Raw genomic sequence first — 22161 nt, forward strand, 5'->3', positions numbered from 1 at the left:
TAGTTCCACCGCCACAAATTTCAATGAATTTGAAATATACCTCTAGTCATAAAGTAAATAGATTGCGAGTGCTTCTGTAGTTCCGTGCTTCTGTAGTTCCGTGCTTCTGTAGTTCCGTGCTTCTGTAGTTCCGTGCTTCTGTAGTTCCGTGCTTCTGTAGTTCCGTGCTTCTGTAGTTCCGTGCTTCTGTAGTTCCGTGCTTCTGTAGTTCCGTGCTTCTGTAGTTCCGTGCTTCTGTAGTTCTCATTCTGCTTCGGGCAGAATGTGATTTATCTGTCTTTTCATTTTCCCTGAAGACTTGGATCGACCCAGATTTTCCTTCTAAATCCCATGCACTTTAAGGGTGTTACAGTTATAAAGAATATTTACAGTGCCGCGTTTAGATTGAATAGGATATGGTTAAGTAATGAGCTCTTAATAATTAGTCGTCACACGCTGTTCGTCTGATGTATCTTTTAGTTCCTTTCGCTGACAGTTCAGCTGAGCTTGCTAGTCAGTAGTCAGATCCCCTGAACAAGCTAGGTGGAGGACACATTTATATAATGTATTCTCTATCAGGTAGACTGAGTTTCCCAAAGACGGAACTATGCCTTTTCATGTGTGGCTACAGAGGCTACATATCCAACGTTTAATATCTTTCTATCTGTCCTTTCTGTTTTCTATTTTGAAAGGATGTGATGGGTGATTTTAGAAAGTATGGAAGAAGCATCTTGTATTACACAAGTGATCATGAAATCAAGGGATACCACTTCAACATGGGAAAGGAAAGGGGGACACGTAGTCAGTTGTACAACTGAATGCATTCAACGGAAATATGTCTTGCACATTTAACCCAACCCATCTGAATCAGAGGCAGAATGACCAGATTTGTACCTTCTCAGGTTCGGGGATTTGATTCAGCAACCTTTTTGAGGATGTTAGAGGGCAAATTGTTGATGACCTGTGGCTTGTAACTCCAATAACGGATCATTTCCATGGATTTTGCGTACTGTAGAAGAAACACGATCTCCTTGACTGCTGACAAATGTAACTCAGGACGAATCATCGAATGTTTCGAAATAATATGTGAAATGTGATTACGCTTTATGTTTATGATGAATTGTGTGTTGAAACGTGCGTTTTGGTGTAGGCTCTGTATTAAAGTGTGTAAATAAGGATTTATCTTCATGTCTTGCAGGTGATTCTCATGCTGACCAAGCTGTTTGACTTCAACCTGAACAGTGTTACGGAGAGCTCGTTGTGGAGGTAAGCACCTCATGCTTTGTCATTGCAAGTCTTCTGTGTACATTTCTGTGTGAAGTCTTCAGTGTGACTGCCTGTTATACCGGATTTTTAGCAGCAACAAGGTTGTGTTTCATGTTCTGTCTCCTTTTGTATACCACATTCTAAATACATAAGTGCATCACCAATAAGAGGTTGACAAATCAAAGGCTTACACAAAATCACCTTGAATATTTAAACGGTGCAACTTGCCCTCTCCTCATTGAGGAGACTTTTCGCCAGAAAAACGTGCACCTGTCGCCAGAACCTTCCAGCCAACCAACCGACCAGATGTTTAATTCAGCCCAAAGCAAACAGGCATTAGTGTGAATATGAGTCACAGCTACTCAGACAGCCAATATGCTCTCCAGTGTAGTCCAAGTGCACTTACTTTGACTGGCCTTGAGTGCAGATCAAGCGAGTCTCGCTGCACTTTCAGCTCAAGGGGCTTCTCCGCATTACTGAAAACTGAATTCAAACATAATCCACTCCCTTGGCTATAGTTGTAATATCTTGTGTTTGTAGATCTACAGGTTGCGTTCTTGCTACCTTGAGATCCGGTGCCCGATTAGGTTATTTGTGACTCACAAGTACAGTGGGGCAAAAAAGTATTTAGTCAGCCACCAATTGTGCAAGTTCTCCCACTTAAAAAGACGAGAGAGGCCTGTAATTTTCATCATAGGTACACTTCAACTATGACAGACAAAATGAAGAAGAAAAAAATCCAGAATATCCCATTGTAGGATTTTTTTATGAATTTATTTGCAAATGATGGTGGAAAATAAACTTTTGTTATTGACCAAATACTTATCTCAATAATTTGTTATATACACTTTGTTGGCAATGACAGAGGTCAAACGTTTTCTGTAAGTCTTCACAAGGTTTTCACACACTGTTGCTGGTATTTTGGCCCATTCCTCCATGCAGATCTCTAGAGCAGTGATGTTTTGGGGCTGTTGCTGGGCAACACGAACTTTCAACTCCCTCCAAAGATTTTCTATGGTGTTGAGATCTGGAGACTGGCTATGCCACTCCAGGACCTTGAAATGCTTCTTATGAAGCCACTCCTTCCTTCGTTGCCCGGGCGGTATGTTTGGGATCATTGTCATGCTGAAAGATCCAGCCACGTTTCATCTTCAATGCCCTTGCTGATGGAAGGAGGTTTTCACTCAAAATCTCACGATACATGGCTCCATTCATTCTTTCCTTTACACGGATCAGTCGTCCTGGTCCCTTTGCAGAAAAACAGCCCCAAAGCATGATGTTTCCACCCCCATGCTTCACAGTAGGTATGATTAATCGGGCACCGGATGCAACTCAACATTCTTTGTCCTCCAAACACGACGAGTTGAGTTTTTACCAAAAAGTTATATTTTAGTTTCATCTGACCATATGACATTCTCCCAATCTTCTTCTGGATCATCCAAATGCTCTCTAGCAAACTTCAGACGGGCCTGGACATGTACTGGCTTAAGCAGGGGGACACGTCTGGCACTGGAGGATTTGAGTCCCTGGCGGCGTAGTGTGTTACTTATGGTAGGCTTTGTTACTTTGGTCCCAGCTCTCTGCAGGTCATTCACTAGGTCCCCCCGTTTTGTTCTGGCATTTTTGCTCACCGTTCTTGTGATCATTTTGACCCCACGGGGTGAGATCTTGCGTGGAGCCCCAGATCGAGGGAGATTATCAGTGGTCTTGTGTCTTCCATTTCCTAATAATTGCTCCCACAGTTGATTTCTTCAAACCAAGCTGCTTCCCTATTGCAGATTCAGTCTTCCCAGCCTGGTGCAGTTCTACAATTTTGTTTCTGGTGTCCTATGACAGCTCTTTGGTCTTGGCCATAGTGGAGTTTGGAGTGTGACTGTTTGAGGTTGTGGACAGGTGTCTTTTATACTGAGAACAAGTTCAAACAGGTGCCATTAATACAGGTAACGAGTGGAGGACAGAGGAGCCTCTTAAAGAAGAAGTTACAGGTCTGTGAGAGCCAGAAATCTTGCTTGTTTGTAGGTGACCAAATACTTATTTTCCACCATAATTTGCAAATAAATTCATAAAAAATCCTACACTGTGATTTTCTGGAATTTTTTTCTCATTTTGTCTGGCATAGTTGAAGTCTACCTATGATGAAAATTACAGGCCTCATCTTTTTAAGTGGGAGAACTTGCACAATTGGTGGCTGACTAAATACTTTTTTGCCCCACTGTATGTTTGAGATTTGGCTGAAAATAGAAAGTGTTTGACTGTCCATTGTAAACTCCGCAGTTAGAGGACTTGAGTTGTTCTTCTATCGACTCCTTTCCACCGGAACACGTCTTATGACGTCTCGCCTTATTTTACCCCCGGGCTTTCGCTAAAAGAGGGACAAATTTAAATGCTCTTACATGTGTTCCACTTGGCGTTCATTAAAGTTGATAGAATGCGGTTTGGGCATTTAAGAGACTTTGTAACAGTAGGCCTGTCAAATCTGTACAAGTCCCAACGGTGCGGGTCTGCTGGAACATTGCGGCCCTCATATGAGAAAGAGGAAAACAGAAAATGGACCTCGGGACATTCCAGTGATTTCAGCGGCCTTGTCCACAACCGATCCGTGGGTCCACCCCAAGGCCTATCTCCCAACCACAGCAGTGGGAAATGTAGCGTTATATGGCTGTCTCCACTGAAGTCCTAACCACTAGCCTTTAGTGGCTTAAGTTGTGGATGGCTCAAACGTGAACGGGCGTGACACCTCATTACCCTGTTAATGGTGCGTCTAACATTGACTGTTCCCTCACTTCATGAGGGGGAGAGACTGAGACGCTGGTAGTTTTGAGAATGGAAGACAGCCATCAAACCAGGGACATAAATGGGAGGGGGGTACAAGCCCAACCTGCTGCTCTCAAAGCAGAGTGGTGAGAGAGAAATGCTATCGGAGTGCGCCAAGGCATTCATGAATTAATTTGGAATACTCAGCAAAGCTGCCATCCGTTGGACGGTTCAAGCTGTTTATTGTTTACTTTGCACCCCGCTAATGCGATTAGCGACCTCTAGCTAACCATCTCCAGATGATTAATCAAACTCCAATAGGGAAGACAACAGGGCTTTGGGCTGCTGCTGTCATAGTACAGTAGATATATGGGGGAAATCTAATTGGGCATGTACTGGGGGTGCTCTAAGTCTCCTCCCAAAATAAAGTTGTTGTTGTCCTTGAAAAGAACCCAACAAGGCAGTATCACGTTAGTCCGGTAGGAATAGAAGAGCTTGAAATTGAACCCTCAACTAAAACAACTAGGTATATGATGTGAGGAGTAGCTAGGTTTATGATGTGAGGGGGAGTGGCCGATTTGTATTAGTTTCATTGGTTCATGTCGAGAGTTGCTGCACCACTAAAAGTATGTCATTGGGCCTTAAATCACAGCAGCCGTATGATGGGGGTTCTATGAAGAGCAGATCAATAGCCAGATGATGTCATTGTCCTGTGGTCCAAAGTGTCGATGGATCCACCCGTTGATAGATGCTACTGCCGGTATTCAGGAGTTCGCCCTCATTTAATCGACATGGAAACCATCCCATAATAAATCTGAAAAAGGGAAGATGAAAGTCACGGGGCTGGGCTATTTGTGTTTATGTTTGTTCTTTGTCAACTTCACTACAACAACAAAAAAATGACTTCAAAGTTGTAACGCTTCCATTCAAATTGAGTTTCCAAAATCAGGATTTAACATTTCTATAAGCACAGGATGAATGAAAACCCTCTATCGAAGTCAGTGATTGCATTGTTTGTAGTAGTAACAAGCGTTGAAGGGTGATGCATGCATGGTGTATTTTTTTAAAGCTTTGCATGTCTGTGTGTGTTTTTAGCTGAACATGAAATAGCTCCTTGATTGAGCCTCGCTTCTCTATGAATTAAATGAACCTGGCAGGGGAGATAAGTTGTTCAAACTTGGAGACGTTCTGGAATGTCACATCCCAGACAGAACACAAATTTCACATTAGCACTCTGACCATCGCTTAAATATTTCAGCACAATCCCCTTTCATCCACTGTTAGCTTTGACTCAACTGTTGGGATCCATATTGGGTTAGTAGTTTTATGCTGACAGATATGGTGATACTTTGAAACAACAGAGTTGTGCTACCTAGACATGACCTCCAAAAAACTTCACACATTATTTTGCCTTTTCAGTATTCTTTTCAAAATCCACTCAAACATTGCTGTTACTTCCTTTTAAAACAGGAAGCTTTGTGTGAATGACAATGCAGGAGGCCACGTGAAAACTTTGCATAAAGCTAGTCTAACTCATGGTTCAATGGCTTCATCTTTGACCAGCTATATAACAGTCCACTTCAGACTATGCAGCCAGTCTTTCAGCTTTACGTGAAGTTTTGCACTTTGTTGTGCCTTTTTCTCCTAACAGTTTGGACTGAAGGAGTGAATGACATGATTTGTCTTCAAATATTTTCCTGGACCATAACAGAGAAACTATTCCAGAAAAATTGCTATTGTTCCTGGTGATGCTGTTTTTGAATTCTGTGCTGTTCTTTAAAAGAAGAGCTGGACATTGGTCAGATAGTTGGAGACATACACCCTGGCTAGGTTATGGTTGTTTATTTATCTGAGTGTGTTGTCGTAGAACAGCGAACCACAAGGAGGTGGGACATAATTGTGCATGCTTTAAAAAAAAATCTGACTAAACATTCTCCAGGGGATTTTTAATTACAATAAGAGATTCATCAAGTCTTCATCAAACACTGATTAAATTCCAGGTCAACCGACTACGGAACCACTTACCAGAAGCTCAATGAGAAAGTGGGGGCGAAAACAATCCTCAGCTACTTGTACGTCAGTCCCAACAACAAGAGAAAGGTAAGGTGCATTTATGTGTGTTAAGTTGTGTTGTTATTTTGTCTTATCTCATCGTTAACATTCTAGTTTTCCATCTGCTTTGTAAATGCCTCTCTGTGTGGGGTGTTTCTTACACTGTAAATGCTGACAAATGTGCTAACTCCTATAAAACAGCCCACTTGACTCAAATTCGAACTATCTATTAGTATTAATTGTAAGTAATTTTGTAGTAGAAAAAGTTGATCTACTCATTGCAGTGCAGTTGGATACACTTACGAAGGCACGGCAATGGACTTGCAATGCTGATGTCAACTGCCAATATAAAACGAACATACATTTTTGAAGTTAGTACTGCCATGTCTGTTTGGTGCCTCTGTCATCTTCAACAATATCTGCCACATCCATTGAGCCATGCTAATCTCCACCCAGAGAGTTAGCAGTGATCTTCTAAGAAAAATACTTCCAATCGTTAATATTTATACCGACCCTATAAATTCTCTCTTTCCGGAACTAATGAATTATAGACCAGACCAAAAAAAAGGAAGGAAGAAGAAGGATTTAATCAATTCCAGTGTTTTGTTCAAAGGATAGACACGCTCTTCATATTTGCGACCGTTAGCTCACCCCCCCCCCCCTCCAACCCATGCACCCCCAACCCCATCCAACCCCTTCTCCCACAACCCTCAAGAGGAGCCATCTTGACAATTCGCATCATTACTTCCATCTCCCTTCATCCTTCCGTTCTCACATTCCTCCCTTTTAACAAGACTCTAATCGGAACAGGTCATTTTCTCCTGGTCAATTCTTGTCTAATAATGAAGATGAAATGCGCCCCCTAACCTCCACCTCTCCTCACCCCCGTGTACAGTCCAATGAGAAAGCTTCGGTCATAGACCAGGAAAGAGGTGTCACGCTAATGGTGAGAGGACAGGAAAAACAGCAGTGAGCTTTATCATTTCTGTGGACTGTCATGTGGAAGGCTAGCCTGTTTTGTTTGGAACATGAACACTTTGTATTAACAAGAGGAAGCCTAGATAATCGTGCAAAATAAAAAAACATCAAAGACCAGGAAAAACTTGTTAAGATGTAACAGATGTTGATAGTGAGACATACAGGGAATACAGAATAGTGAGCATTACCATTTCCTTTTAAATATAGTGTGGACTGTTAGCCTGTGGAATAGTGTGGACTGTTAGCCTGTGGAATAGTGTGGACTGTTAGCCTGTGGAATAGTGTGGACTGTTAGCCTGTGGAATAGTGTGGACTGTTAGCCTGTGGAATAGTGTGGACTGTTAGCCTGTGGAATAGTGTGGACTGTTAGCCTGTGGAATAGTGTGGACTGTTAGCCTGTGGAATAGTGTGGACTGTTAGCCTGTGGAATAGTGTGGACTGTTAGCCTGTGGAATAGTGTGGACTGTTAGCCTGTGGAATAGTGTGGAATGTTAGCCTGTGGAATAGTGTGGACTGTTAGCCTGTGGAATAGTGTGGACTGCTAGCCTGTGGAACGTTAGCCTGTGGAATAGTGTGGACTGTTAGCCTGTGGAATAGTGTGGACTGCTAGCCTGTGGAACGTTAGCCTGTGGAAAAGTGTGGACTGTTAACCTGTGGAATAGTGTGGACTGTTAACCTGTGGAATAGTGTGGACTGTTAACCTGTGGAATAGTGTGGACTGTTAACCTGTGGAATAGTGTGGACTGTTAACCTGTGGAATAGTGTGGACTGTTAACCTGTGGAATAGTGTGGACTGTTAACCTGTGGAATAGTGTGGACTGTTAGCCTGTGGAATAGTGTGGACTGTTAGCCTGTGGAATAGTGTGGACTGCTAGCCTGTAAAACGTTAGCCTGTGGAATAGTGTGGACTGTTAGCCTGTGGAACATTAGCCTGCGCTGTTTTGAAAAGTTTTACTGACAAGAAGTGGAAGGTATAGGCCTTGATGTTGCTACAAAATAAAAACGAACAAACTACGAAGGGTCAAAAAGCCTGTTATCTTACAAAGACCTTACTGGGCCATACCTAGTAATTCAACGCGTCTCTGCAGCAAACCGTCTAGCTTGTACACTGACTGTACAAAACAGTAGGAAGACCTTTTGTAATATTGGTTTGCCCTCAAGACAGACTCAATTCGTTGGGGCAATGGACTCTACAAGGTGTTGAAAGTGTTCAAAAAGGATGTTCATAATGTTTTGTACACTCAGTGTATGTCGCTCTAAACAAAACACAGCTAGTGGGTTTCTAAAATGGCAACAGCATAGTACTGCAGAGCCACCCCTTTAACACAGAACTCCGGTGATATGACGTGTTAAAATGAGTAACTGGGTGCTAATGACACACACACAGACACACAGAGAGAGAGAGCCTGTTGGACCCAGGTTACCTTTGTTGTCATCACTCTGGCTAGCTGTCATCCACACTGTTGGGGTAAGTCAACCTTCTGTTGCTGCAGGGAATGGAGGAGTGGAAGAGGGATGCATTGGGTCACTGGTGTACAAGGACCAGTGGAGACCAGTCAGAAACAATGGACCATTATTTTATCACTGAGATCAGAACACTGCATGCATTCTGACTCATTCTGAGTATGAGAACGCTTATAAGGGAAACCCTTGCGAATAACGGTGCTATCAGTAGTTTATAGTTTTATTACTTGTATGTATGGGATACGCATGGTATACCATCGGCCAACAAACCACTTACTGGCAGGTTCCTTCTGGACAGTGCGACCACAATAAAACATAATAGAAACAAAGTTAATGGTTCGGTAGAATATAATAAACATTTTAGCATAAGTATAATACAGGAAGGCACAATTTATAGTCCAATATTAACACATGTTTTTGGGGGGGCAGTGTATAAATTGAGCTGTATAAATAGTCTTGTAGCAGCCGTTGTGATGTGTATATGTCTGTGTGGGTGAGTGCATGTGTGCTAAGGTGCAGAGAATCAGAGCAATCCAGTTGAAGAGTAACCACAAGCAAATAGTGGATGAACAGGTTTTAATACAGAGAAATGTGTAAGAAATAACACGTAATGACGCTAAATATCGAGAACCCATCTGACATACTTGCAGATCATTATCTTGTATAAATGTTTGGTAGGGCGGCTAATGCTTCCAGATAATGAAAGGAATTTGAGGGGAGGTTGGCTGAGCGACGGACAGATTCAGACAAACAATCTCCGGTTCTTTCTCGGAAGCAGATTTTTTTGCTGCTGTTGTTGGAAGTAATAGCTGTGTTTTCTGGTTTTCTGTGAAAATTGCAGAACAAGCTCCATTTTGGTGGCCTCCGGTACATTCTAATATAGAATAGTTGAATGACTTCTCCTCGCATTTTTGTAAAATGTGTTGTTGTTGAAAGATATTTCTTTACAGTAATATGACTGAAAATGATTGAAATGTGGTGTTAGTCGTTTTGGACATTGTCTAGGCCTAGTCCTGATCACAACTATTTTCTAAGTAAGAAAACCTTTTTAACATTAAACCAATCTTGAGATTCAGGTCACATTTACAGTCTTACTTTAACAGGTATGAATGAAGCAGGTGTTAAACATGGCTTTGCTAAACAGAAAGCAGCAATTGTCTATTAACTTGAATTAAATCAGTAGGCCTATATCAATATCTTTAATACTAGTATCAATATCTTTAATACTAGCGTATAAGTATCATGTACATGAACTTTTGTAACCTTCAATCTGTATCATATTTTGGACCAGAATGAGGTGCTCTCTCCACTTCTTCTTATTGTTCCGGTAGTGAGAATTCGACATCTTCATCGAATGTTTTCATAATTTATCTGCATATAATCGACTAAAAAGCAGGAGTAGCCTACCAGTATGCAAATTAGGGAGCCAAAACACGTCTCTTACCGATGAGATTCGGTTCCGAGCCACTTTACGGTCACTGGCAAGTTTTTTTTTCACGGGCTTCGAATCCTAGGAAAAAAACAAACAAGATCTTTTGGTTTACATGTCCCGATGCAATACCATGGACATAACTACATTGTATGATTTATGAATAGCAAACGAACATAGGAGATTGACTTTATTCAGTCATTTCGACACCTTTTGTAAACTAGTCAACGCTTACTGTTCAGTAATCAATCAAAGCACAGTAAATAGCCTATGCGCCCTGACTCCGTGGCCGTGTAGGCCGGTAAAACATGCGAAAGACTGACAGGCGTCTGTCCTATCGATAGATGACTAGAAGATAGATATCATTCCTTTTAGTGGCAGAAGGCTATATGGACTTTTCTGACTCCTTAATTGAAACTTTGAAATGAAAAAATGGCTTGGTAATTTATGAAGTGGAAAAAGTAGCCGGCTTACAATGAGTGTTATCGGCTATTTAGCCGACGGCCGGCGTTTACGGAAAATACTGAAGAATGCTTTTTCTCATGAACATATTGACTAAAGCAGCAGTCATCGGCACAAATGTTTCAGGCGAAGGCCTTAATTATTTCTGTGTGTGTGTATGTTGTGCTCCAAAACAATGACAGCCTCTGTCCAGATCAGACAGCATCAACAGGCAGGTGGGTGGAATATGAATTTGCTTCAATGAGATCTCTCCCACTACAGAGTTCAAATACTTCCATTCATTGCCACTCTTTTTGGAACAAGCACACATTTATAAGTGCAAATTCATATTTAATGTCCTCGAACTGTCCTCAAAGTAGTAAAGGAAAACTCTTTAGAAATGTTCCCATCACTTCCCAAAGAAGTGCAAATGAGGGTACGTACAGATATAGGATCTTCATTTGATCACTCATTTGTTGCTGAGAATTTTCCTGCACGGCAGGAAATGCAAACTTCTAGTGTATTCCATGTTTAAAAAGGCTTCTAAAATTTGTAATTTCCACTTTAAAATGCCAGACTTGATTTGCCCTAACAAAAAATGTATCAACCCCCACAAAAAATGCCCATTAATTATAATCCACATAATCCACATTTCATGTTGATGCAGGATTATTTTCCTGCTGTAGCACACTGGTTCAAATCTTTAAGTGTCTATTGACGTACCAATGCGTCAATCTAAGTAACATATTAATAAAAAAATCCCCATTAAAATCTGTCAACTGGAGATATTGGCTGCGTCTCAATCCACCATATCCGCTTATGTCGGCCTTCTGCATCTGCGGTGGAAGGTGACCGAGCTACAGCGGTATTTGTCAGACCACGAAACATCCCGAAAATCGGTCTTCTCAGGAAAACGTCTGTTGCATCCGATCAGTTTGGCCAAAAACCACTGGAAAGGGGAGAATCTCACAAACACGATGGTGTTCTTTGTTTTTCTCTACAACCCCCACAAGTGTCACAGGACTCATCTGAAGGTAACCCATGTAATTGAGTGGAGGTAGCTTTGTGCCAAAAAAACACAAGGTGTATGTGTCCAAAAAAACTCAAATATTTCCTGAGCTTTCTTATATTACCTAGATATAGGACAGACACTTTGAAGCCTTTTTCCTTATAATTTATTTTTTTACTATGTTTTTTAGGACATTTATATATGTTTTTCTATGGGCTATAGTAGTAAACACAATTCAATATTTTAACCCCAAAAAATGTTCAATCAAATAGCTAAATGGTCCATCATATGAGCATCTTTAAACAATTCCATTTGTCAGTTTAGTACAGTTTAGCATGCTAGTTTAGCATGTTTAGCATGCTAGCACGGTGCAATTTACTTGTTCCTCACCATCCTTCCTTCAGCTGGTGGAGGTAAACACTAGTACGGGAGTGGTTCCTCATCTCACTGTTCTTTATGGGAGACAATACAGGCGTGTTTCTGAGTCGAGGCGAGTTACCCATGCTCTGGATGAAGGGAGTATCTGTGCATGTGGTGGTAAACGTGATGGAAGCGAACAACCTAACATTGGAAAAAAATATATAGAACATCTGTCAGCCCTAAGGCACAATCTACAAATGAGAGCGAGGCAAGAACACTAAGGCCCATGAGCAGGCTGAGAGAGGCGGTGAAAGAAAGAGGGAGGGAGGGAGAAGCCAATGGAGAGAGAGCGAGAGAGAACCCCTTGGAGTGCTTCCACAATCTCAAACAGATCGCATGACGCCACGTGTGATTATTCTTACATTCCCTTCTGATTTAATTAATGTTCCACGTATCGTGATTGTTTGTGACAAAGCAAAATCAAGGGTGTGGCAAAATGGCATGCTTCCTTGCCCTTCAAGTAGACCTACCTCAAACTTTGTTGCGTGCCTTTCCTTGTATGACCTCATTATGTGATGCAGTGTAGAGGGTCTGCACTCCAAAAAATATCATTTACATATTTTTTTTTATTCTAGAGGCAACGCAAACAGTATTATCATTAATATGCTTAATATTATGCATCAATCCCCGATTAGATGTGCTTGTTGTACACAACACTCCACCAAGTCTTCCAATTTGTTTTTGTGTGTGTGTGTTGGGTGGTAGGGGCTAGGATGGGAGTCATAAAGCCCCAATTACCGTCAGTGTGAAGATGCAATGTTAGTGTTGGTGAGGTCTGGGCTGGAGTGCAGTGGAAATGTCAAGGAGATAGTCAATTAGTCTAGACTTCAAATGCCTGGGCTCAAGAGACAGTACTTGTGTTTAATAAGGAGAGTTCAAAGTGTTGCAGCTCCTGGTTGGTTGGTGGACTCCATCAGGGGAGGGAAAGAAAGAGAAGACCTCATTATGTAGTCCAGAATAGAGTGCTGTAATAGTGCATGCAAAAGACAAGACAAAGTTTTAAGGGAGTGATCAAATACGGGTGAAATGAAGAGGTGAACTAATGACGAGGTAATAATGATACGGTCTCTCTGTCTGAATAGATATCCAAAAAGATGATCCATGCACCATTTGCCGCAGTGTGTTCTCACTTGTTCAATGTCCCTCTTTCTCTTCCTCCCGCTTGGCCCCTATTTCACATTGAGACCTTTGCCCGAGCATCCCAAGTCTCCCGGCTGACATTTTTATTACCCTCTTATGAAGACTTCACTTCTTTTCCCATGCCAGACCTTGTCCCGGCTTGATTGCCCTTCTTGCCCGTAGGCTCAATTAGGCATCTACTCGGTCTCCCATCCAAAGCAAGACCTGGATTGTGTTCAAATGGACAAAAGCGGACTGAAACCGAGGAAGAGACTACCTGGACCTGTCCACTAAGAAATGCTCATTTTAGTTTTCCTTTGTAAAACATTTTAAAATCTGCCCTAAATGAACATAGCCCTGTAGTTAAACCCATTCAATCGCTTTCTATTGCTGACATGTTCTCCATAAGTAGGTTATGCCCTGGGTTCAAAGCAGCAACCGCTAAATAGCGCCTTAGGTAGATCTTTAGTAAGCGCAAGTACAGTACGTTGTATTAGCAGATGAAGATGAGTGAAGTCCATTAGGCAGAAATGATCTCTCCAAGGCATTGCAGGGCTTTTCATTAACAATGTATTATCTTTCCTAGGTCTTAGTGAGTGTGTTAGACTGAGATTTCCTACAAAGGAAAGAGGAGGCCATTTTTATTAATCCCAGATAGGCATACAAAGGAAATTAAGCAATTCTGTCAGTAATTAAAATGCACTGTGGACAATTAACTCAGTTGTAATAGCATTATTAAGATACATTCTCAAGACATTAATATAGAATGTCCATGTGAATATTTGAACATTTCACTCACAGTAGATAGATGTACATTCTGATTTACTGTAGTTCAAGAGCAGTATGTCTTATAAGATTTACGCAATATGATCTTGCTGCCTTTTCTCCTGCCAAGGTGGATGGTTTCAATTCATGATTTTCCCCATAGAAAAACCCGTAAACTTCCTATCCATCAAACTCTAACTTATTTGCTGGGGAGGTTTCTTCTGTTTTTGGACACATTTTGGAATCGCCCTAACAAAAATATAAATTGGACTATCTGACCAGCTGATGCAGAACTCTGTCCAATGGCCAAATTGTTAAGTTTAAAACAGAGGTAGTTGTTATTTTAAAACTCTGGGGGGTCTGTGGAGGTACTGCAAGGGGTCTTTGAAAAATAGATGTTTTTTATTTTATGAATATCGCTAGCAACAACAGAATAAACACATTTAAAATGACATAATGATCTCAACTTTATTTCTCAACTCCTCATATTGAGCAAGTTACACTCATTGGAGCTAATTACACTCACTGGAGTATCTGACATAGGCTTTGAAAAAGCCAGTGCACCAAGTGCCACTGGCTGCTGGTAAGCTTTCTTAACTCAGACATACAGTTTTGCCAACACATGGCTAACCTTTATTTAACCAGCTGAACAGCTGCTCTTAGCCACTGGTGTAGCGGAAACCCACGCTGGGGGGCACAAGCTCTGGGGGCTGATGAGCTCGTCAACTCACACCTACGTCTAAATTTAATGTTTTTAATAAATCATTTTGACAGTAACCCTCTTTTTTTTTCACATCTAGCAAGCAAAGTGTTTGTCTAATCTACACGGCAGTAGGTTAGTCAGACAATATAGTTGTCATGTGTCTAATTAGCGTATTTCTCAGCAGCACTGGCGGCAGCCCGCCTCGGGCTCCTCACCTAATTGGCTATCAATAGTTCAAAAAAGTTAGGTGAATCAGGTCGGACTCGGATGGAGAGTGAGTGCATTGTTCAAGATGGATGAACAAAAGGCAAGACTAAGTGGTGCACAAAAACGCAGCGAAACGAAACACCAGGTGGAAGCTAGTATGTTATATAGCAGCCTGCCAGTCCAGACTGAGACCTCACTGCCCGGGCCCTGCTATGAGAGTGGCCTTGCTACCCCACTTCTTGCGAATAGTGACCATTCCTCTAGTGAAAGTATCGAGCCTCCTCCTCTCCCAGGAAACCAACCTGACAGATACTGCCAGAGACCCCCCCCTCCCCCCCTTCTGTGAACATTGGTAAGCCTGCGAGTGATGAGACAGATAGCCCACAGCGTGGAGTCCGAGTTCCAGTGTGTAATATAAATAGGCTACCATGCAAAATAATGTATATAGCTATAGATAGGCTAGTAGGTCAGACTGCATTGTCTGCATAATGAAACAATCCCTAGTAAGCTATTGTTTTGATCATTGGCATTAATAGACTGGTTTTACGCAGCACGAACGTGTTCTACCCAAGCTGCGCGAGAGCGTGTGGACGGCCAAGGTAGGCTATAGGTCTACAGTGCAGTTGTATCCTATTAAAAACATAAATTGGTTACTGATTAGTATGTTGTTGCATAGAACATGCATTTTACAAACTGCAATGTTTGAATGTCCTACTTTAATTACTGAGCAAGTAAATGCATAATTGCAACCAGTCAGCATTCTAAATAGCAGCATTGCAACACTGTAGGTCTATAGCTTAGTGAAACATAAATATTAGGCTTAACATGAGAAAAGGACAACCCCCCCCAAAAAAACATGTATCCGGTAAAGCAAAGCTATAGGCTACTACAAGCACTAGCACCAATCTGATAGCCTATCGATAGGCAGACACACAGACGTTGCAATTTCAGAACCACCGACAGTGATTGGAAGTCTATACTGAGGGGCTGACGCAGTAGACTTTGCTGGGGACCAGAGAAACTGCGCAACACCGGTGCTCTTAGCCAAAATGTGTTTGGAGTTAAACTTCCTCTTCCAAGTATAATGTGGGGAAGTCAAAATATAGAAAAACTATACCAAATATATGAATTCTAAAATGTTAGTTTGCTTCTCCTTGCCATTATCATTCACCTGATAAGACGAGACATGTGAAAGAAAAACGTTTCTGCTAACGTATGATGGTGGTCGCTGGTTTGCCTGGGAGGGAGGAGGGTCCCTTGGCAAGAAAAGGTTGAAGTCCCTTGGTCTAGTTAGGTTGGCTGTTCTGTAATTTTGACTTGGGCCACTAGATGGTGGCTGATTCATGGGTTCTACACTACTCTGCTGCTCTTCAGATGTCTCTACTAGGCTAAAAAGACAGTCAAGACTGACCTTTTTGCCTGAGGAGTTCACTTACTGGTCACCGACAGTCCATGGGATGACATGAGCGAACAAGCAACTCCTATTGTTTTCCATTCAACAACAAACGCACCTGCTGCTGGTTTACAGGAAGTAACGTCTGCCAGGTTGCCCATTCAAACTCTCATAATCATGTCTGGGTAGTCAAACTAGTAGCAACATGTCAGCCTAAAAGTGGGGGTCTGTTGTTAGGAGCTACACTGTTAGTGAATTCTACTTTCCCTCTACTCCTCCATGAATTTCCTTGAAATCTTGCCATTTAAACTTCCTATAGTGCAGACAGAGTATATTTGTCGCTTGGGCACCAACTGTGTTACGCTTGGATTTAGAGAGGCTTCACAATCCAATTACTGTGACTGGGGTGAAATGGAAAATATGGGCATAATTTCATTAATATTCTATCACTGAGTATTTACTGCTGCACGGCTATTAACTCACTGTGTTATTCATCGCACACTTCTTAAATGTCTTGCAGTTGGTGGCTGCTTCATTATCCTTTGGTCATTTTGAACCTCTTTGGCCTCATAAACTAAATGCATGCACACACACATACGTATACACACACTGGAGCGTGCACACACACACACACACACAATGGTAGCAATTCCAGGCATGCCCTCTCTTTTCCCCGTGCTCCATCAGGGGAAAGTGTGAAGTGTAGAAATGAACAAAATGCCAGCGTTTTGTGTGGATTACAGAGCATGGAACTCTGGAGAAAGTTTCAGAGTCAGCATGATTCCTTTAGTTTTTCTCCTTTTATTTATTAAACTCCTGTAAAGCTAAAAGTGTAGGACTTCATTTGGCGGCGTAACATTACGCAACATCTGGATATGCATTCTCAGAGTTGTTTTGACCAGTGTGAGATGCTTTCTTGAAATTACCCTTGGAAACGTTGATTGAGTCAACATGTTCCGTCTGTCATTTCCTGTCTAAACATGACACCGTAATGTCATGTTGTGTGATGAGGATGTTGACCTTTCCATGCAGTTTTCAATATGAATCTGTTAAATTACAAGGTGAAGCTTCGAGATAGCGTATCTAAAGATACATCTATGTCTAAACAAACAGTCATGTAATGTTGCATGATGAGGATGTTGTTGACATTTTTATACAGTTTTTATAGAAATGTGTCAAATGACAAGGTGAAGCTCTTTCATAACATAAGTCTAAAGGCTTGAAGCTAAGCGTATATTATCCGTATATTATCCATGTTAAGTGAAGATGAGTTTTTAGGTAAAAGTGTAACAGCTGAATGCTTGGCAACGGTCATTGCCAATATAGTATTCAACACAACTCCTACAGGATTCATTCCCTCGCTGCCACATCTGTCCAACTCGTCCCCTCATTTCTCTCTCATCTGAAGGTTATAAGTGGAACTAATCGGATACACGACCACATCCCCGAGAAGCTCACCAGAATCTTCCTAACCCATTTCCACGTCGCACTAGGATATATCGATTTCCATATTCTAGCAACAAATGATTGAAATAAGTCGTCATGTGAGTGTTCCCGAATTCATGAAACAGCTTAATATCCCCCCTTCACAATAGCAGCATTAGCCTACATAAGCTAGGCTAGAATAGGCTGTATCGCAATAGGGTGTTGTTTCGATATTTATAGGATCAGACAAAGTTTAATAGTGCCCAGAGTTAAAACACTGTCTCTTACAAAGTGTTAATTGTGTATGGAATGTAAAAATAAACTGTGTTGGGTGCTGCATTTTGATATTTGACTGGATTGGTCAGCATGTGGATCACGTATGGTGCTACGCTAGCTCACTGTGATTGATGAACTTGTGTTTGGGGTCGGCCCACTATAGCTACCATTACCATGCATAGTTTGACAAATGACTTAGAGTCTCGGCCGCGCCTGCTCAAGCTTGCTAGGTTATATAGCCAATGGTGCCTGCTGGAAGTGTGTTAGACGTTTTACCTCATGCCCCATTCCCAAATCCACCCCTATTGATGGTAATCAGGGAAACTTAGGATATTTGTCAAATGGGGAAACCTGTTCAAATCACCTTGGGTTGTTCGTTGAAGGTTGTGTCTCCCTACTCTGTTAGAAAAAAGGCTATCCTCTATAACCCAGTCAGCATGGTTCCATAGCGGTGTGATCCCTGCACAACTGATGTCATTAATGACAATTTGCTAGCGTAATGTGAACAGTGGTTTTGCTGGGGTTGGTGAACTATAGAAATATGGTGGTGTGAGGAGACTCCTAGACTCCTAGACTCCCAGACTTCGAAGGTTTGACGGTTCCACAAGGTCTCGACACTGAAACTGTGGAGGTTTATAGAGTCGTTGTCTGACATTGAAATTGTGGGCACTACTGGGATGGATGTTGGGATAATAAGTGCCAATCAGTTCACGGTTTTATTAACATAGTGACTCGAAACACACTCGCACGCGCACACACACACACACACACACACACACACACACACACACACACACACACACACACACACACACACACACACACACACACACACACACACACACACACTCTACTTCCTTCCCACTGTGCTACTGATAAGGTGTTATGTAAGCGTTCAGGATGACTGATTCAATTACATTTGCTGCTGATTATATCTTTTGATATGTGTTTTTTTCTCACTTGGCACAATCACAGGAGAAAAAAATTGTGAACCTCCAAGAAAAGAACAAAGCTTGTGGGAAATTAGAGCTTTCAAAGCCTGACTGAACAGACAGCAGGAGAGAAATCTGAATGCGTTACCCATACACACTCGCTACAAGATAGGCAAAGGGTGTGTTAAAAGACTGTCTGTACAACAATAATTAGGATCTAGCAAAGCGGAACACAGGTTTACAAATGAGATATCTAACAAGCAGGCGATGACAGTGTGTCTAAAGACGCCAATTTAGAACCACAAATTACTGACATTTATATCTGTTATTAAATGTAGACTTTATAATCCAATCATATAATCTAATAATAAGATCTATTTTTTTTCAGTCTACTTCAAACTCTCAAGCTGCCCATCACATGGATTCAGTGGCGGTTGGTGACGTTTAAGATGAGGGAGGATGAGCATGGCCTTATTTCTGTTACCAGCTCAATGTAGGTTTAGGTTACTAAATGATACTAGAATTTTCCCTATTCCCGTCACGAGGTTGCTACAATCTAACCTATGAAAAGTTTACAACTTGGTTGCAAAGGTCGAGAGAGACATTTGAGTAATCAAGGTGATAGACAGTGACACATTCAATACTTTGCACACTCTTGGCTGTATCGAGCTGATCTAGGGTGTAATCATTAGTCCAACAGTTTCAAACAAGAGTTTTTATTTGACATATTCAGGTATGTTTATCCCGGTTTCATTAGATTTGCTTCTGTTTAAGACATGTTTTTCAACATAATTGGCGGAATGAATACACCCTAATCCCACGCAAACACAGTTCACTTTCATAGCAGCCACATACAAACAGCATGATTATTTTGCTCAATGTATAATTCCTTCTCACATCTACACGCTCTCCTCTGCTCACATTTTCCCATCACTTGTGGACTTCAGTACACAACACATCAGCTGTCTGTGACCAGGCGAAAAAAAACTTTCCAAGCCAAACCTTCATATCATCATAACCGCTAACCGCAACACACAGCCTACATCATTGTCACCATATTAGCTAAGGTCATAGTCAACATGGTTACTAGAACTAACACGTTAGTAAACCTGCTACAATCATGCAGTACAGGCAGCAAGCAGTTTAGCAGTTACACTGATGGGTCCTGGTAGCAATACATTTGTCACGTTCTGACCATAGTTCTTTTGTGTTTCTTTGTCTTAGTGTTGGTCAGGACGTGAGCTGAGTGGGCATTCTATGTTGTGTGTCTAGTTTTCCCATTTCTATGTTTGGCCTGATATGGTTCTCAATCAGAGGCAGGTGTTAGTCATTGTCTCTGATTGGGAACCATATTTAGGTAGCCTGTTTTGTGTTGGGTTTTGTGGGTTGTTGTCTTTGTGTCTATGCACCAGATAGGACTGTTTGGGTTTTCCACATGTGTTGGTTTGGTATTTCGAAGTGTTCACGTTTATGGTCTTTATTAAACATGTTGAACTCTAACCACGCTGCGCTTTGGACCGCTCCTTCGTCCACAGAAGAAAACCGTTAGAGAACCACCCACCACAAAAGGACCAAGCGGTGTGGTAATCTGCAGCAGCAGCGATGTCAGGATTTCTGGACATGGGAGCAAGATCTGGACTGTGTCACTACTTGGGAGGAGATAGACAGGTGGGCGGTCGACCCAGGGAGAGTGCCGGAGCCCGCCTGGGATTCTCTGGAGCAGTGTGAGGAGGGATACCGGCGAATGGGATCAGCACGGCGGCGCGGTAGTAAGCCCGAGAGGCAGCCCCAAAAATGTATTGGGGGGGGCACACAGGGAGTGTGGCGAAGCCAGGTAGGAGACCTGCGCCAACTTCCTGTGCTTACCGGAGAGTGAGAGAGACCGGGCAGACACCGTGTTATGCTGTGGAGCGCACGGTCTCCCCGGTGCGGGTGCATAGCCCGGTGCGGTACATTCCAGCAGCTCGTATCGGCCGGGCTAGAGTGGGCATCGAGCCAGGTGTCATGAAACCGGCTCTACGCATCTGGTCTCCAGTGCGTCTCCTTGGGCCGGCGTACATGGCACAAGCCTTACGCATGGTGTCCCCGGTTCGCCAGCACAGCCCAGTGCGGCCTATTCCACCTCGACGCACTAGTCGGGCTACGGGGAGCATTCAACCAGGTAAGGTTGGTTAGGCTCAGTGCTCAAGAGCTCCATTGCGCCTGCACGGTCCGGTCTATCCAGTGCCACCCACACGCACCAGCCCTCCGATGGCAGCCCCCCGCACCAGGCTTCCTGTGCGTGTCCAGAGCCCAGTACTCCCTGTTCCTCCTCCCCGCACTCGCCCTGAGGTGCGTGTCCTCGGCCCAGTACCAGGCCTACAGTGCACCTCGTCTGTCCAGCTACCAGAGTCTCCCTCCTCTCCAGAGCGGCTAGAGTCTCCCTCCTCTCCAGAGCGGCTAGAGTCTCCCTCCTCTCCAGAGCGGCTAGAGTCTCCCTCCTCTCCAGAGCGGCTAGAGTCTCCCTCCTCTCCAGAGCGGCTAGAGTCTCCCTCCTCTCCAGAGCGGCTAGAGTCTCCCTCCTCTCCAGAGCGGCTAGAGTCTCCCTCCTCTCCAGAGCGGCTAGAGTCTCCCTCCTCTCCAGAGCGGCTAGAGTCTCCCTCCTCTCCAGAGCGGCTAGAGTCTCCCTCCTCTCCAGAGCGGCTAGAGTCTCCCTCCTCTCCAGAGCGGCTAGAGTCTCCCTCCTCTCCAGAGCGGCTAGAGTCTCCCTCCTCTCCAGAGCGGCTAGAGTCTCCCTCCTCTCCAGAGCGGCTAGAGTCTCCCTCCTCTCCAGAGCGGCTAGAGTCTCCCTCCTCTCCAGAGCGGCTAGAGTCTCCCTCCTCTCCAGAGCGGCTAGAGTCTCCCTCCTCTCCAGAGCGGCTAGAGTCTCCCTCCTCTCCAGAGCGGCTAGAGTCTCCCTCCTGTCTGCCAGGAGCCGCCAGTCTGCCAGGATCCGCCAGTCTGCCAGGATCCGCCAGAGCCGCCAGTCTGCCAGGATCCGCCAGAGCCGCCAGTCTGCCAGGATCCGCCAGAGCCGCCAGGATCCGCCAGAGCCGCCGTTCAGCCAGGATCCGCCAGAGCCGCCGTTCAGCCAGGATCCGCCAGAGCCGCCGTTCAGCCAGGATCCGCCAGAGCCGCCGTTCATCCAGGATCCGCCAGAGCCGCCGTTCATCCAGGATCCGCCAGAGCCGCCGTTCATCCAGGATCCGCCAGAGCCGCCGTTCATCCAGGATCCGCCAGAGCCGCCGTTCATCCAGGATCCGCCAGAGCCGCCATTCAGCCAGGATTCGCCAGACGCCAGTCAGCCTGAGCTGCCCCTCGGTCCGGAGCTGCGCCTCGGTCCGGAGGAGTTTGTTTAGTCCAGTGGGGCCCTTTAGTAGGGTGTTCCTAGGAGGAGACTAAAGCGGACAAAGACTAAAGTGGAGTGGGGTCCACATCTTGCGCCAGAGTCGCCACCATGGACAGATGCCCACCCAGACCCTCCACTATAGGTTCAGGTTTTGCCGTCGGAGTCCGCACCTTGGGGGGGGG

At 43.6% G+C, this 22161-nt stretch overlaps 1 protein-coding gene across 3 annotated transcripts in view; it reads left to right on the top strand.

Moving 5' to 3' along the window:
- LOC109888412 (VPS10 domain-containing receptor SorCS1) overlaps positions 1-22161 on the top strand; it is a 140272-nt gene that overhangs the window by 68861 nt on the left and 49250 nt on the right. For all 3 annotated transcript variants that reach the window (XR_004210938.1, XM_031831340.1, XM_031831337.1), the window contains exons 2-3: positions 1178-1245; positions 6000-6099. Coding sequence is in view for 2 of the 3 variants with exons in the window: in XM_031831340.1 (XP_031687200.1) it covers positions 1178-1245; positions 6000-6099 (168 nt within the window). In the remaining variant the exon portion in view is untranslated. The remainder of the gene's footprint in view (positions 1-1177; positions 1246-5999; positions 6100-22161) is intronic.

This window comes from Oncorhynchus kisutch, linkage group LG1 (genome assembly GCF_002021735.2).
Source record: "Oncorhynchus kisutch isolate 150728-3 linkage group LG1, Okis_V2, whole genome shotgun sequence".
In the NCBI taxonomy this organism is placed as follows: domain Eukaryota; kingdom Metazoa; phylum Chordata; class Actinopteri; order Salmoniformes; family Salmonidae; genus Oncorhynchus; species Oncorhynchus kisutch.